General features: G+C 31.8%; 2 protein-coding genes across 4 annotated transcripts; one reads left to right on the forward strand and one right to left on the reverse strand.

Moving 5' to 3' along the window:
• The first annotated feature begins 1,665 nt into the window (after positions 1 to 1,665).
• LOC109805902 (EID1-like F-box protein 2) lies at positions 1,666 to 3,606 on the forward strand. 2 transcript variants are annotated; one of them, XM_020368187.3, is made up of 2 exons: positions 1,666 to 1,925; positions 2,705 to 3,606. In XM_020368187.3, exon 2 carries the CDS (start codon positions 2,714 to 2,716, stop codon positions 3,461 to 3,463), a length of 750 nt encoding a protein of 249 aa, XP_020223776.1. In that variant the 5' UTR covers positions 1,666 to 1,925; positions 2,705 to 2,713; the 3' UTR covers positions 3,464 to 3,606. The 2 variants fall into 2 exon arrangements, with proteins under 2 accessions (XP_020223776.1, XP_020223775.1); XM_020368186.3 differs by having other exon boundaries at positions 1,668 to 1,925; positions 2,696 to 3,606.
• A 161-nt stretch (positions 3,607 to 3,767) lies between these two features.
• Positions 3,768 to 12,210, reverse strand: LOC109806721 (protein ROOT HAIR DEFECTIVE 3 homolog 1). Of its 2 annotated transcripts, none has more exons than XM_029272918.2 (23): positions 11,996 to 12,208; positions 11,428 to 11,577; positions 11,225 to 11,291; positions 11,040 to 11,142; positions 10,464 to 10,534; positions 10,273 to 10,336; positions 10,117 to 10,182; positions 9,990 to 10,037; positions 9,838 to 9,900; positions 9,669 to 9,725; positions 9,383 to 9,541; positions 9,211 to 9,279; positions 9,030 to 9,121; positions 8,027 to 8,105; positions 7,598 to 7,763; positions 7,114 to 7,238; positions 6,492 to 6,754; positions 6,309 to 6,405; positions 6,044 to 6,211; positions 5,573 to 5,677; positions 4,866 to 4,960; positions 4,531 to 4,627; positions 3,768 to 4,374 (listed from the first exon to the last, which is right to left on the reverse strand). In XM_029272918.2, exons 1-23 carry the CDS (start codon positions 11,997 to 11,999, stop codon positions 4,144 to 4,146), a joined length of 2,439 nt encoding a protein of 812 aa, XP_029128751.1. In that variant the 5' UTR covers positions 12,000 to 12,208; the 3' UTR covers positions 3,768 to 4,143. The 2 variants fall into 2 exon arrangements, with proteins under 2 accessions (XP_029128751.1, XP_082921436.1); XM_083065310.1 differs by having other exon boundaries at positions 4,215 to 4,374; positions 4,531 to 4,563; positions 11,996 to 12,210.
• Between the last annotated feature and the right edge of the window lie 5,684 nt (positions 12,211 to 17,894).

Here is a 17,894-nt window from a genome sequence, read left to right on the forward strand (position 1 = left end):
TATTATATATAATAAACATGTTTATGTATTATATAAACTAAAATAATAATTAATAATAATTGTGATAGTAATAATAATTATAGAAATCATGTTAATTTTGATGGTAATATTATTAATAATAAATTTTTTTGTGACAATATAAACAATAATAATGACAACAATAATATCAATAAGTTGATAAAATGGGAGGTGGTATCACCACCACTACCACCACGTGATATTTTAAATGATTTTTTAACCTCATATTAATTAATAATTTATTTTATTTAATAATTAAGATTAATCACTATGTTTTTATTTTTTAAAAAATCATTCTTATATGATGCATTTTCTATACATACTTGTGGGTCAAATAAGAACTCGTCTTATTATGAAAAATAACAACCATAAAAGCATACCATTAAATCTTATGCGGATGGTTAAGATCAAAAGATAATATACTTGACCTTGTAGAGTGGTCATCTATCTACTTTAAACTTGAGAATTTCTGTGTGGTTTTATGACTTATCATTAACAAAATAAGGAGAATTTTAAATCTTTTATATTATATATATATATATATATTAATTATACTAATATATAAATGATACAACTTTATTTATTATTTTATTTTAAACCTTTAATATTTGGTAAATCTACTTTAACAATTATAAAACACCAGTTTAAGATACTTATTAATGTCAACTCTAGGTTAAAAACTAATTTTATTTCATAAAATAAAAGTAAAAATAAGATTACTCAAAAAATGATTATAAATTGTATAAAATTACTTAATTTTAAAAATTGGAGAGTAACTATGCAATTTAAAAATATGACTAAAAATTATAAAAATAAAAAATATTATTAATAATAAATCTATAATCCGTGTTTACAAGTTTAATTTCTATCTATATTAAAATATTATTTAATCAACAAAAATTATGTTTATGAACCTATATTAATTTTTAATTGTTAGTTTTAAGACATTACGTGAATTATCTTAAAAAAAAAATTTACTTATCATATAATATCAAGTTAAAATTTACATGTCACGTACTAGAAAAAAATTATGTTATATCAAAATTTATTAATAATAAATTGATAACTAACAAATAGATTAAAACAGCTTAATTTCAAAAATAAAGAACTAAAATTGTGGAGTTAATAAATTTTTATATATTAAACATTCAAACATATATTTTCTACTTTACACGAGAATAATTTTAATAATTTTTGTTTGATAAGAGATTTTTTAAATTTTTTAAAATCAATTTTTATTTATCATATTATCAATAAATAAAAAATATTATACTATAATATAAATTATTTATAATAAATTTAAAATAATTTTTTTTATTAAAAATATAATTTATATATTTAAAAATATTTATCTATACAAATTTTTAAATATAACTTATACATTAAAATATAATATTTATTTTTATATAATTCATTATAAATTTTAGTTATTTATAATAAATATTTAATCTATAAATCGTACATACTAAAATACTAATAAAAAATTTACAATACTGATTAAAAATCAATAAAAGATTAAAAGTTTTATTAGATTTATTTTTTATAGATAACTTGAACTTATCCATAAAATAAATACAACATATAATTTTGAAAACATAATAAATATGCAAAAATAATGAGTTAATTGAATGGGACACGACATGAACGCACTTAAAAGAAACCCAACAAAATTGTTCTTCCTTCTACCTTTGTCTTTTTCTTTCGGCGACAGCTGCTTCCAAAGTATTTTATGCATTTGTGGTCTAAATTGCTTCTCCTTTCAAACAAAATCAAGTTCAACTTGCAATTGCGTCCCTCAGTTCAACTTATCAATTGCACAAACCCTCAATTCAACTTATCAATTGCATGCGGAGCTGGGTTTTCCTAGGGTTTGGTGGCCATGGCTCAAATAAGCTGAGGAGGCTAAGGTCAGTAAAAAATCTTTCTAATTTCAAGCCCCAATCAATGATCCATTTCACTCTCCATTACTTTGCTGATTTATAAGTCGAGGGCTTTCTTAAATTTCTCATTTTGAGTACGGATTCTGTTTAATCTCGATTTGGGGGCGGGGTACCCTGCGTTTTTTGGGTGTGCCTGATAATTTCGTCTATTCGAGATTTTTGGGATTACCAAAATGTTTTGCAATTTACAACTACAATGTCACTGTGTTGGGAAGTGAAATTTGTGTTTATATGTTGCCATGCCAATGATATGACCCTTTATATTTATACATGTGTACATCAATACATGGTTATTAGTTATTATTTATATTGCTGAAATTTGAGTTCAATCGTAATAGATTCAAATCACTTAGATTTGTAACAGTGTCCTACCTCCAACTTGTGTGACTCATTCCCTCCATTCTATTGAACTTGTCTACCGTTTGTAATCATAGTTGCTAACGTGTTTTGTGGTAATGCCTCATTTTGTGTATGTATAGCTCCAACTATGTTACAACTTGGGATTATGAATTGTATACTAGAAAGTGGGTGAAGTGGCAGTACGCTAGAAGTCTGTGAATATTCAAGGGAAGGAGAAGATTTTTATTTTTTGAGTACTTTAGAGATCAAACTGAACAGATGAATTATTTATTCTTATATGTTTCGTGATTCAGATTTATAATATTAATATTAATATTCTGCATAAAATTAGTATTTTCCAACAAAGGGTTGCCATAAAGTTGTGATATTTCTTTCAGTTTTGCCAGGTGAAGAAAATGATTCTCACAAAGCAGTACCGATGCATACATTCATCTAGCTGTCAATGCACTAAAGGGCATTTAAGTGAAGATGTAATATTCTTAGTATTTCATCATTTGAATTGGAATCCAAAGCTAATCGCCACTCTGTCATGTGTGTGCAAATGGTTTGATGATTTAGCCAAGCGAGTTCTATGGAAAGAGTTTTGTCGAACAAGAGCGCCAAAAATGATGCTTGATCTGCAATCTAGTGGGAGTCACAGTGTTGATGGGAACTGGAGAGCCCTAGGGAAGCTTCTAATATATTGTGCAGGGAGCAAGAAAAGTGGTTTGTTCAACAGCATTCATAACCCTGCTGGCCATTTTGTTGATCAGACTCGATTTTCTAGAACATCAGGAAGGAGTTTTCTTTTGCCACAATGTAGAACCGATGTTTTGTATGTTTCTGATCCTTGTGAGCATCTTGACCAAGGTGAAGAAGGAGACATAGGATACTTCCGAGGAGTTTTTAAGTCATTTGCAACTTCAAAGGTGAGGAAGATGCTTATCAAGAAAAATGCCAAGCTTCATCCAACAAAAGTCTGCCCTTATTGTAAAGCAAAGTTGTGGAGCATGCTGCAAGCCAAAATGATCCCTCAAAGTGCTAGTTGCAGACTGGGTTCTTATGAAGATTGTGTTGAGTATTATGTGTGCCTAAACGGCCACATGCTTGGCAACTGCACCCTATTACCATTGTCTGATTCGGAAGAAGCAACTGAGTTGGAGTAATAATATAAATGATTCTCTGGTATTTTCTTGTATCTGGAAAACTATAACTTTCTTTCCTTTTTATGTTTTCCTTTTTGTTTCAATATAAAATGAACACCAATGCTGGAAATTTATTTGTGCATAGAAGGATGATTTTGATGTCACTTTTTTAGTTCAGAGATTAAATGATGTTAGTTATCATTCATCAAGGATCAAAGTGGTGTCAACCTAACAAATAGGACCAAAATGAATGTTACTCAATATCTTTTTATTATTATTTTGAATAACTTTAATGGTTTTAAACAAAATAATAAATTGGGTGGAATTGAACAGAAATATTGGCATCGTGTTACATAATAATCAATGTTAGCATTACAGGTAGCAAACATGAATCATGATCTTACATGCAGTTGCATAGTCAAATTTTTAAAAATCTAATACTTAAACACATGACCACAACATTTAAACTTTAAGAAAGATACACTCAGAGCACATTCAACTCTTAGACATAAAATTGAATGCAATGCCAGTATAACAATAAAAAAAATAACCTAACTTATCCAATTAACTAAAGAATCTAATTACTATTTCAACACAGCCCCCGTGTGCTGCACTTGCACAAAAACCAATACCTTAGAATGTCTTAAAAACTGATGACAAGTCATAAATTCGTTGATAAGCAAACTCTACCATCTTCCAACCTACTCATTTTTTGATGGACTGGTAAACTCGGCTCCTTTACCCAACGAAGTTACACTAGAAGAAGCACTAGATGACGTAATACTACCATCAGGAACTTCTCTTCGACTGCGTCTTGATGAATTTCTCCGACGTTCGTTTGTTGCAGGGCTCTGTCCCTCCTCAGCTAGTTTTTTCATAAGGTTCATGATAGTTGGAACTAACTTTGTAGACAAGGAGATGATTCCTGGAAGCTGAAACAAAAAGGAAAACATTAGTAGGTAAAAGCTGATTAGCTGAACAAGCTACTATTTGTTACATCTCAGAACCAAACTAAAAATAAAGGATAGAAAGAGCTAACAAGAATCACAAATTTAGGGAATGAACAACAAATCAAGAAAGATACTCACAGCTCCATTGCGAAATTCACCCGAGATGTCAAGCTGCGTCCACAGGGCTTTAATGAGAAGATAGCCAACGAATATGACCATTAAATACAAGGGATTTCTGCCATAAAGAAAATTAAATTTGGGTGTGACCAGTTAAGTTAAATAGTTGGACAAAAGTTAAGAAATTTCTTTAGGTTTGAGCATTTTTTTGGTTCTTGAAAATATGCCCATTTTAGAGGGTTTCAATGGAGGACAAGCAAAAACTTCCGTAAGATTAAGAGTGAGTAAAAACAAAGCCTTATTTCTTTCAAATGAAAAGGTTAGAAAGATATCAAATGGGTAAAGTTAGCATTAACCTTAAAAGTGTCATAAATTCATTAAATCCAAGAATGAGCAAAGCAGCAATCGCCCATGGTGGAGGTAACCAGTTGCTGTTACGATTGTTAGCTTCCTGAAGTTGAAAAGAAAATACATCATCAGTAAGTAGAAGTTAGTACTACGTTTTATCAGTAACAGAAATCAAATGCTCACATAATATGCATCCATGATGTTTATCAAACTAATATATCCACTAGTAAGCAAATCATTATTTAACCTTTACACATGGACCTAAAAAGGACCAAATCAAGATCAATTGTTTGGAAGACATTATTAAATAGTCTTGGACCATCATAATCCTCATTAATGGACCATCATAGTCCTCATTAATTTTCACATGACATGTAATTAACTGTTATTAATTCTTTCTTGTAAACTGTAAAATTTGAATGGGTTATATAACCATTGAAGGTAGATGTATGCAATGTTACCCCCACATACAGCACATACAGAACACTGCTTTCAGGATTTGAACCCTTGACCATCATGGGGAGGCGCTCCCTCGAGAATAGCCTAGCCCATTTCTTTCACACAATAAAACTAGATGACTTGAACTACAACTTTAAGATAGATAATAATGAAAAGAAATTCATAGGATGTATAATTCTTATAAGTTTTCTATGATAGATTTTCCAGTAAACAGAGGAACCTTGAAAATCATAAAAAGATGGACAGAATATCATGCCTGTGCAGAAATGGCCTGAGAAACACTATATTCTGTCTCCATCTTGAATTGCCTCCATAAAGATTTGCACTGGACAGGTGTGATCAATGTTTTAGAGGATGGTACCTACAAAAAAAATTAAATCAGAACAAATGATCAGTCACAAGGATAGAAAATATTCTCAAATCATAAGAACATATGATCAAAACACAACATTCTTCAGCCTAAAATATATATTAATCAATCACAAGACAACACTGTAATTTTCTATACATTTTTTAAATCTAGATGGAAGAAGGAATGAAAGACAGTATTATATTTATTAAAAATTAAGTTAGGTTCCTGTAACAATAAATTTTCTGGCTGACATAACTGAATGTCCAATCAGAACACCTGTGTATGAAAAGGAGAACAAAATTTAATACTACCTTTTGTCCAAGCATTTCTGATCCATCATTTATCAAATATAATATAGCAACAATAAAATTGCACCTGCTCCCAAGTGCTTGAAGCCAGTGGATCAACTGCTGTGATGCTCTTAGTGTTAACAGAACTACTTGATGAATCAGCCAATGCAACTGTTAAAGTATTCTCGATATCGTAAGTGTCATCCGCATCAACCAAACGAATTACAGCCATTACAGACAGCAACTTCAAGCACTGTAGAAGATTAAATTTGGTTAAAAAGGTGTGTCAAATCTCAAATGCAATACAAACTCAGGTAACAATATGTGAATCATAATTATATATGTCATACTGCAGAGCGGGCAGACTTGGTGATGCCTCGAATATCTTCTTTTCCCGTCCAAATACGAGGCATTGAATCAGCATCATGACTAAACAATGTCATAAACCTGCTTTGGAATTTGAGATAAGTGCCTCTGAAGTAAAGATTTAACTAGTCTAACTAGTCGACTTAAATGTTGCATAAGGTTTATACCTGTCCTTCATACGGATTAGAACTCTGCCAGCTTCTTCCCTAGCCTTGGCTTCTATCACACCCTTTGCATAATCCTGTAAACTCACAATCATGTTATTGTGTGTTTGTTCATCCAAATCAAATCTGGTAAGTTCGGCAGAGAACCCAGAAACAGCTGATTGAGTCTCACGATTAAGAAGTTTCCTTATCGATGGCCAAGTATCATTATTAGCTCCATCCAATAGTGTTTCAACAGGTGCAGACAAGGCCTCCTTCAGTTTTTCCTGCAAGGGAACTACTATCAACGAACTTCCTAGGAAGTTAGACAGTCGTCTACAGAAACACAGCAAACTTCCAGCAAGTGTCAGTAAGCAGAGAAACTTCACATAAATTTTGACTTGCCACTATTAATAGGCAAGTCTTGACAAAAATACATTGTATCAAACTATCAATTAACCCCTTTTCTCCCAGATCATGTAGTGGAAACTTTTAGCTCTAATTTCATATAACCACCTAAAAGATTTTAAACATTGGTTTATTTGGCACGACACAAACATATATAACCTGCAATATTACAAGTGTTATTGAGCTCAAATAAACTCAAGGATTTATAAAGCATGAATGAACAATGTCAGACATGTACCTCGTATGATGAAACAAGTTCTGCCATCTTAGATGCACGAACAGATACGACATGTGCATCAATATCACGCCGTAGCTTCTCCCTCACTTTAGATGTATCCCAGTTTGCTACTTCAACAACAACATCTGCAAGGATAATATACCAGTGTCAAATTGTAATCTGCAAGGATAATATATCACTTAATATATCACTCACGCGAGTTATATGCGTACTTGCAACCAACCGAGCATATTTGGATTCACATCAATTTTAGTTAGATGTGGATAAGTGAAAACATCGATTTTGCTTAAACATGGATCATGGATGTGGAGCCAAATATGCACTAAATTTAAATCTCTTAGTAGACTATTGGAATGAACAAAAAAGTTAGCAATGCTGCTCTCGGCACCAAATTTAATAATCTGGGGCACTCTTTTCATTTCCAAGATATGTATCTGTATTCTGTTGATGTCTAATGCAATATGATAGACAAATTTCTCAATACCTGCACATCCTTCATCAAACTGAGCCATATAGGACTCTACGCACTTGTTAGCAGCAGATGAAAACCCTTCGCCTCCACTCAAAACCTTCTCTAATGTTTCCTTGAACTTATCCAAAACTCCGGACCTTATATGTCCCAGCGCAATTTGGTATGCTGGTTGGACAAGCTAACCAATTGAAAAGGCATTAAGGGAAATATAGAAGCATTATAAAAATAAAAATTATCACAAATCTCCAAAAGCATTTAATAAAAATAAACATGACTAACAATCCAATACCTTTTTTTATCTTAAATAATCAGTCTTATTTCAATGTCACCAATTTTTATTTCTCTTTCGTTAATCACTAATTCTTTATGTTAACATGAAAGAAAAGATAAAAAAAAAAAAAAAAACCATGAATGCACAAGAATGAAGTTAAGAAGAATTACTTGTAACAGTTTTTCCTGAAGTTGCTTTTGTTTTGAAGATCTCACACCTTCGTCAAAAAAAGCGGCTTCAGCATCATACCTAGAGTAAAAGAAAAATCTCAATATAACTTCAATCCACTTCAAGTTACTTTCATATAATGTTTCAAGAACATGCATGACATATCCCTGGAAGTTAAAGAAACAGTTACAAAGGTGTTATTAGTAGGGCCCAGATTTAATAGTAGAAGGAGATTCATCCTGAATTGCTAGCTTTGGGGAATTAGGTAGTAGCTCAGTTGTAGAAAGGGGAAGCCCTTTTCTGAAGGAAAGACCATTAGAAGGAGAACTCTCTCATTTTCTATTCGCTTTCATTCACCAATAATAGATTCATTATTTTTCTTTCCATCTCTTGTACTTCTATTCAGTTATTGTTTGTGGCTTTGTAACAATGCAAAATAAATACAGCAAACTTTTACGATTTCATCTTAAACTACAGTTTATTTTTGAAGTTAACACGTAACATCATAGCAATAAAACCGCCCTTGATTGTATAAAACCGAAGTAAGAAGCTGTGACACCATTTTCAGTAAAAGCATCAAATGATGTTCTTGTACTACACTGGAAACCATCAAAAACTTTAGATGCTAGATAAAATAACAAAAACGAACAGAACATTCCGATGAAATTATCATGCATGCAGTATACCATCCTCCTTCAACCACCTTGAACAATAAAACCATTCCTTTCTCTCATGGCATCCTTCCTTGTTTTCTCTTGTCCACCCCCCCCCCCCCCCCTCTCTATTTAAACAAAGATCTCTTGCCCTCTTAATTCTTTGTAATCATCTCCTCTTTAATAATTATAAAAAAAAAGTGACAATCTAATCAACATACCAAATACCAAATTTTTCCAAACAAAAATAGTTTAAAGCTACCAAAGTTAGTAGAGAGCTTATAACATAGCATTTGCATGGTATTCAATAAACGAGACATAAGAAATATGCAATAAAATTAGCTGCACTCACTCTGAAAGATAAGTGGTAAGGAGAGAATTGAGCTTTTTCCCAAATCCAGAAATAGGGCCAGATTTCACAGCCTCTTCCAACTCACACCAGTCCTGAGTTGTAATTATAAAGTAATTTCGATGGCTTTAGTACTTAAAATTGTCAAAGTGTTGGACAACTATACAAAAAGAAATGTAAATACCTTATTTGCAGCAAAAAGGTCATATTTCTCATTAGCAATTTCTTCACATCTTACGGTAGCAACCATGACCTACAGGAGGGAGGATTATAAATTATAAATAATAAACAAAATAAACATGCATGCAAAACAAAAGCAGTAGCACCGAAGAAGCATTAAGAATCAAGATACTTACCTTGTGTGCAGGAAGGTCGAGATCCTTGTTCTCCTTAATGACTCTCCAGATTTCCTGAGCACTAAAAGAAAATCCTGAAGCTGGAACTACTCCACGCCGATCCCCTGCAAGCCCACCTGGAGCTATAGAATGATGGAATCGTTGCCTCAAGTTGGAAACCTACATTTACAGAATCAACAATTTATGCAAATTAGAGTATTTATTAACTAACAAACAGCATGAAGCTAGAAAAATAAGGTTAACCAACAGCATGTAAACCTGAAGGAAGCTAGTACACAATTCATACCTGCTCCTTAAATTGTTCTTCCTTTTCTTCAAAACTAGAAAGAGCAACAACTTCAACCTGGTCATTTGTAGCCAAGTGCAAAGAATTACCATAAAAGCCCCATATAATATGACCATGTATAAGTGAACATTAGTAAGTTTAGTGATTCAAAAAGGAATGATGATCTTACATTGAAAAATTCACTTAATGGGGTTTCTTTATGGGCCTCTGGTTTAGGAACAGAATCCCATATCTGCCAAGTAAAAAGTAGAGAAATAAAGGTCAACAAAGAAATTGATACCTATTTGCTAACTTCATGTAGAAGTGGAATCACTGCATTACCTTCTGAATATCTTCTCGCAAAACAGGCTCTAAGTTTTCAAGTGGTGTCTATGAAAGGAAAAGGTTAATCATATAGTAAATAAAGATATATAGACAATAAACAAGCAGCAGCATTTTGCTTTCAAACCTTTGTCTTGTCACGTATGACAAACAGCAATGTTGTTTTGCGTGGAGAAAACAATCTCATCATAACCTAAAAGCAAATACTAGCATGCAATTAGATAAATAACAACTTTTAAGATTGGAAACTGCTGTTTGTAGTCAATAGTCTGTTGAATGATACCTGAAACACAGTTTTTAATAGCGGCTTATTCGCTGCTTGCTCACGGCCAATGTCATGGCACCACCTTTATAGAGAGGGGGGAAATCAGTTGTACAAAGAAGGAAGATTTGACTTGAGAAAAATTGAAACAAGAAGTACACAAGTCTGTATTAAATATGTCTGAAAGGAAGAAGAGGAGAAAAAGAACTCACATGTTTATTAGCACAATATCAGAAACAGCCAAAGCAAATAAAGCACTCTGCTTTTCAAATGCAGTATCATCCTGAGGGAAAGAGGGTTTCAGTATAATGGAGAAACAACCAAAGGCAGAAGTATCATTTCTCATTTCTCTTTGTTCTATTTTTTCATAATGTATGATAAATTACATGTTGGAATAGCCAAATGTTCTGTATCATTAACCCTTTTTTAACTCATTAGTGCAAACAAATTGACATACGTTCATTGCCAAGATATATGATATAAAACAAAAATGCAAATGGCAAATGAAATGATAAATGGCAACAGACCAGTGTACCCTCTGGGCCGATTAGAGTAAATTGTTCCAACATATATAGATCTTTGTGTTGATTAACTACTGACTTAATGAATGCAAAGGCTTAATGGTTTGACCTTGATAACTATAGATAATTATGATAACTATAGTAAGATATAATTATGTCGTTTTTTTTATTTATTTTTATTTATACAGTCCTAACTAGATTTTTTTAGAGGAGGTCTTCATGCATAAGAACCACAATGATCAAAGTAGTTAAGGTAGAAAAAAGCACCTCTCCACGTTCTCTTCCATCTGTACCTTCCAAATCCATCACAAGTGTACAAGGCTCTATGCCGACACATTTAGCCATCCAAATTCCTTTGGTTGTTTGCGACCTGAAAACAAACACGTCCTATCAGGTTTCCACATGCTAATTGTGAAATTTGAAGTGATATATAAGGGGTTACAGAAACATGCCTTCCCTTAAACGCATCCATCTCTCTGAAGTTGGTACGAAACAAACTATTTAACAACGTGCTCTTTCCTGTCCAAACCAAAGAAGACAACATTTTAAATCCTTCATGAATTATAATCTCAAGTGGTAGAAGCAATTATAAAACAAAATAGCTTATGAAAAGAATAAGAAACGAAATTGGGATCATGAAGGTAATAAATCATACCACTACTTTGTGGACCCATAATAGAAACTACGGCGTATGAAAGCCCACATTCGCCTAATTTAACCTCCTTCATGAAGCTTTCAATCCCAATAACATTGAAACAACCATCTCCATCAATAAGCTGAGTGGAGCAACAATGGTCGTTCATCGCTGGACACAAACATATCAATCTTAGTTGGGACAAAAATTAGAAGGTAGTGCAATTTTGAAAGATGACACTAATTGACCGAAACAGGAAGATTATATTAGGTTTACTTTCACGTAAAAACAATAGCGATCCAATGATTGTGCCATTCAAAACATGCTACGAATCAAATGGTGAAGATAAATCAAATGAAATCAACATTAATGAACAACAAATTAATCATAACGTGAAAACTGAGAAAGAATATAAGAAAACAGGTGAAAATTTCGTTATCCGTTATAGATACCGGCAGCATTAATATTTGATGGCAATTGTAATAAACAGAAATTACAAAAAAGAAGAAAAAAAATGTTAGAATAAGTAGATGTACGTAGAAGATGCATGCATGCATGATGAAATGAAAGATGAAAGAAAGAGACGTACTCATTTGCGTGGATAGCGATTGGATTTGGAGCACGGAAAATGTTAAGAGGAGGAGCGATATCTCATCTTACAGAATCATTTGCCATCTTGCTTTCGTTTTTATAAACTAACCTTCAAACTCTCTCTGCCTAATTGCCTTTCCCTGTTGTCTCTGCCATACAACACGCAACACACAATATTTTTTTCTTTTTTTGTGTCGAACATTTTTTTAGGGTGGTGTTGAACATCTTCTCTTTTTCTTTATTTCTTAAACGAAATTTCCTGCGTTGGATGATAAAATTATTTTCTACAATTTTGGCTATTTTATGCATCTTTATATTTGGAAACAACATTTTAATTTATTTTTAATGTATAGTGATAATAACAAGTTTGAACTTAAGAGTTAAAGGCTTTACCAACATCCATGAGTTCAATTGTTGTTACTAATACTAGAGAAGTCGAGGTACTTCGCGCCTCTAATAATAATTATACACAGACAAATATTATAAATTATAAATGATATAAGAATTATTTTTTTTTACTTCAAGAGTATAAAGGTCCACTAAAAAGTGGAGACTAAAAGGGTGGTTACTAAAATGTATCCCTTTTATAATAAGTATAGATAATGGTACAAAAAAGGAGTTAAATTCAACCGAACTGTTTTATGAAATGAAAGAGGATAATTTTATTTTAAAAAGTATTTATAAATATTCTTTATATTCCATTTTGCATATTCTAAAGTTTTTATTTTTTATTTTTTTATTTTGTACAAAAAAAATGTAAAGTGTAATAAAAATATTAATAATTTATTTTTTAATTATATTATTAATATATATATATATATAAATTATTTTTTTTATAATATTATATAGATAAACTGTAACACCCCAATTTTTTTAAAAAGGTATTTTTCTAATTAATGGCATTTTGTAATTTTAATAAATGAATAAGAGTATTTTTGTAATTTTATTATTAATGGTATTTTGCAATTTTATTAAAGTTTGAGGGGTAAAAGGGTAACTTGGAACGGGCTGTTCCAAAATTGAAACGGGCCGTTCCAAGCAATAAAAATATACTGAAAATTCAAGTTGAGAACGGGCCCAGAACGGGCCGTTCCAACGAGGAGAACGGGCCGTTCCGGAGGGAGAACGTGTCGTTCTGCTGAGATTGAGAACGGGTCGTTCTGGTTTCAAAACGGGCCGTTCTGCTTTTTGAAAACGGGTCGTTCCGATATTAGAACGGGCCGTTCCAGTTGAGAATTTTACGCATATTTGAACGTTCCGGAACGGGCCGTTCCGAAATCAGTACGGGCCGTTCCGGGTGCGTCAGATTGCCTATAAATAGGAGGCAGGGGGCTGTGAAAAAAAATCATACAGCCAGAAGTGGAAATTTAGAGAGAGAAAGAGAAAGAGAGAGAGAGAGAAAGAGAAAGAGAAAGAAAGAGGGAAAGAGAGGGAAAGAAAGAGGGAATCCAGAGGGGGGAGGTTCTGCTCAAGTTTTAGCTCCTACTTATCCAGGTAAGGGGGAGGAGAACCTTATCTCTTTAAAATTTTATGTACTACTATTTTTATTTATTTATGTTATTTTTTATGTATATTTATTTAGTGGGGTGTCCCTAACCTCATTTATTTGCTTAACCTTTGATTATTTTTGTCTATAATAATTATTAAGGTGTTCATATTTTATATTGTTTCATTATTTTATAATGATGGTCATTTTTATTTATATCATTGGTATTCTTAATATATTTTTTTTACATAGATATATTTATTGTAAATATATTTATAATCAACTATGTTATAGTTGTGATATCTTGGACTCGTTTTGTTGTTATTTCTTCACGTATTTATGAAGATAAATATTGTTCTATGGCCATAGAAGATAAAGTTTGAATTATTTGTAGTTGGAGGTTTGACCTTGGGGATTTAAATGAGTAAGAAATGAAGGTGAAATATCCTATTGTTGATTAAGGTGAAATATCCTTTTATTGGTTGATGTTATGATGATGCTCATTTATCCTGACTAGTCACTACAAGTATAATTCAAATTTTATTGTATCATGAAAATCTAAAATATGAGTTGTATATATATTTATATTATATATATATATATATATATACGTTTAATATTGATTACAAATAATTCTGTTTATTCTTTTGAATTATTGTATTTATTGGATATTGTTCTTACTCCTCTCTTTTCTTTGTTTTTATAAATTAAATATATTACAAAATAGATGGATCTACTTTGGATTCCAGATCATTTTGCAGTTGATATAGATGTGGTATTCCTTGGAAGGAGGCTATTTGATGAATCTATTACAATTTTTGTAAATTTATTTTCACTGTCAATGTAAATATTGTAATAAAAGTGAAAGAAAAATATATTGTGTAAAATAATACATTATTGTAAATATTTTAGAACGATATATCATGTATTAAATTCACAAAATATGATTGTTCTTTACCTTTATCTTTATTATGAAAAAAAAATATTGTTAACGATATAATTGTGAAAATATTATATAAGAAAATATATAATTATTATTATATAAATTGGGCGTTAGAATCGGCCGTTACATTAAGTGGTATCAGAGCAGGTCGATCCAATCGGCCGTGAGTTATGAGTTTACCGTGCTCATTTGGTAGAGTTTATAGTTTTAGCGAATGAATCCAATAAAGTTTTGAATGTTTTGATAAAAGGCTCAAGTGTACATATCTCTGTTATTTTATTTTACATGATTTGGAAGTTATAAATTATTCCTAGCTAGGAGGCACTGCCACCTTTACTGTAATCAATTTATATTTCCTTTATTACTTTTAAAATCTTATTATATGATTTATTATATTTGATGCTTATATATTGATTTTTATGGGTTAGGTTGAATAAGGGTTTTATTTTAGTTTCTAAGTTCTTTGTGCTAAATATGCAAGTTATTTTGGTTTAGGATTGTAGGAAGAAGCTTAAATAATGGTTTGAAAGTGTTTTAAGGTATTTTTGTGGCTTTAGACTTTGGTGCGCTCTTTTGGCTGATCAATACAGGGAATGTCTTAACTGCAGTTTTGTTGTGCCAGTACAAGTATTATATTGATAGAGTTGGATTTTATGATCTTCATAAAGTTGTAGTCTTGGATGTTAACTTTTAAAGGGCACCAAAATCAGGTACAATGGAGATTAGAACTTTCATTATGACTATTTTAGTAAACAAAGGTCTAGCTGTTAGCGCTGATTATATCTATTACAATTTTTGAAAATTTTAGCTAAGTATATGATCATTTTAGAATTTCAAGTCTTCATAAGAGTGATAGCTTATCCTGTTAGCTTTCTTTTGGTGATAGGTTTGAGATCATTTGGATGATTATAATTTTCTATGTATCATTTTCTTTGATAGTTGTTAAAGAGATATATATGTTATCATATGATGTTTGTGAGTTACTAGGAAATCAATTTTATTCTGATATTCTGAGGTGTTGTCTTGTGGATCAAAAGTTTCTTTAAGGTTGTATGATGTTATGGGGAAAAAGGTTGTTCATGTACAGGTCATACGTAGTAAACGATAATTGATTCATACATGCTTAAGGATGATATATATGAAGGATTAAAGTAAGTATTTTGATATGATTTGATATGCATGTATGTTGATATGTGGATAGATAACTTTAGGGATCAAGTAATGAATATTTGTGTGTTTAGTGAGATTGACCTTAGGATGTGATATCATCATATTGGAGTTAAGGGTGAAGATATATCCAAGACAACATTACGCTAAGTTATCTAAGTATGAATTTTTATTGTATAAAGTGAAATTTCTAGATCTTGTAATTTCTAGTGGAGATATGATATAGATCTATCTAGAAATTGTATTTAAGTGGAAGATACCTAAGTCAATTAGTGAGGTTAAGAGTTTTTTTGCATTAACTTATTAATATAGGAAATTTATTGAGAAAATTTCTAAGATATCATTACTTTTGTCTGGATTCACCAAAAAGAGAGAGTTGCCTTTATGGAATAGTAAGTGAAGGTAGTTTTCAAACTCTTAAGGAAATATTGCTTAGTGTTAAGATTATCGGATTTTAGTAAGTGTTATGTGTTATATAGTGATGCTTCGAAAACGGGTTTGAGTGGATCGTTGATGTAAGAAGGAAAGGTAGTAGCTTATATTTCTAGGTATCTAAGTATGAAGAAAAAATTCATGAAAAAAAAAAATTACCTTACCCATAACCTTGAATTAGAGATTGTAATATTTACACTTAAGATTTTGGAGACATTACTGGTATGATTCTAAGTTTGAGATATTTAGTGATCATAAGAATCTTACACATCTGTTTGATCCAAAGGAGTTGAATATGAGACAAAGAGATAGTTGAAAACTGTTAATGATTAAGATTTTAATTTTAGTTGTTATTTGGAAAAAGTCAATGTGGTAATCGATACTTTGAGTACGAAAGCTCTGTATATATCTCCTCTTATGGTTAAAAGGATGTATATTTGCTCACATTAGAAATTTAAGTTTGACTTGGGTGTAGATGGAATGGTGAAATTAGAGATCTGGTATGTGTACCTAGTGAACTTATGCTTAAGTGTTTGATCTTTGGAAAGGTTGTGGAAAGGCTCACAAAAGTTAAACTAATATGGTGACAAATGTCTTGAGTAGGATGAGCATTTATCTATCATTTTGATGATGTAAGGGTTGAGTTTGATTAAAGAGATTAGAAACTTAAGCGTGATGTGTGAGCTCACCCTTAGGAACATTGAATTGAGTATGTTGAAAGGACTAATAGATTAATAGATGTGATTAGAGGACTCAGGAGTTAAATCTTTTTTTTTTTTAGTGAGCTAAGTGGAAAAGATTGGCAGAGGTATAAATAGCCCTTTACGCTTGAAAGTTGATGATGTTTTGAGATTCAAAGATAGAATCTATGTGCTTAGTAATCTCGAATTAAGGAAGATGATCTTAGAAGAAGGACATAAAAGTACTTTTAGTATTCATTTAGGAGATACTAAAATGTATCAGAGTTGTGCAGCGGAAGCATGGCCTAAGGAGAAAAGAGAAGTAGAGGAATTTGGATACTAGTATATAATATGCCAAAAGTTTGAGGTGAAACACTAGAGTCTTTAATATTTTTACAGTCTTTAGACGTCCTAATTTGGAAATAAGATTCTGTATCCATGGACTTAGTTGTAGTTATGTATGATATTCTTAAGAAATTTGATCTTATGGATAGACTTACCGAGTTTGCGCATCTTGTACTTATGAACATTAGATAGAGAGATTGATAGATTTGTGCATCAATAAGGTAAAAAGTGCTACATGGGAATTAGAAAGCAAGATGCAAGAAGCTTATCCATTTCTATTTTCAGGTAAATTTCGGGGACGAAATTTCTAAAAGGAGGGGAGAATTGTAACACCCCAATTTTTTTAAAAAGGTATTTTTGTAATTAATGGCATTTTGTAATTTTAATAAATGAATAAGGGTATTTTTGTAATTTTATTATTAATGGCATTTTTGCAATTTTATTAAAGTTTGAGGGGTAAAAGGGTAACTTGGAACGGGCTGTTCCAAAATTGGAACGGGCCGTTCCAAGCAATAAAAATATACTGAAATTTCAAGTTGAGAACGGGCCCAGAACGGGCCGTTCCAACAAGGAGAACGGGCCGTTCCGGAGGGAGAACGGGCCATTCTGCTGAGATTGAGAACGGGCCGTTCTGATTTCAGAACGGGCCGTTCTGCTTTTTGAAAACGGGTCGTTCCGATATTAGAACGGGCCGTTCCTGTTGAGAATTTTACGCATATTTGAACGTTTCGGAACAGGCCGTTCCGAAATCACTACGGGCCGTTCCGGGTGCGTCAGATTGCCTATAAATAGGAGGCAGGGGGCTGTGAAAAAAAATCATACAGCCAGAAGTGGAAATTTAGAG

Source organism: Cajanus cajan, chromosome 10, assembly GCF_000230855.2.
Source record: "Cajanus cajan strain Asha chromosome 10, NIPB_CcT2T_4, whole genome shotgun sequence".
Lineage (NCBI taxonomy): Eukaryota > Viridiplantae > Streptophyta > Magnoliopsida > Fabales > Fabaceae > Cajanus > Cajanus cajan.

Bases quoted from the DNA above. Each gene is read 5' to 3' on its own strand.
- LOC109806721 (XM_029272918.2), bottom strand. The intron at 11,292-11,427 runs GTATGATTTATT...TGGTTTGGACAG, and splicing joins TATGGGTCCACAAAGTAGTG to GAAAGAGCACGTTGTTAAAT. The intron at 9,542-9,668 runs GTATGAATTGTG...CTGTAAATGTAG, and splicing joins AAGAACAATTTAAGGAGCAG to GTTTCCAACTTGAGGCAACG.
- LOC109805902 (XM_020368187.3), top strand. From the start codon at position 2,714: ATGATTCTCACAAAGCAGTACCGATGCATACATTCATCTAGCTGTCAA.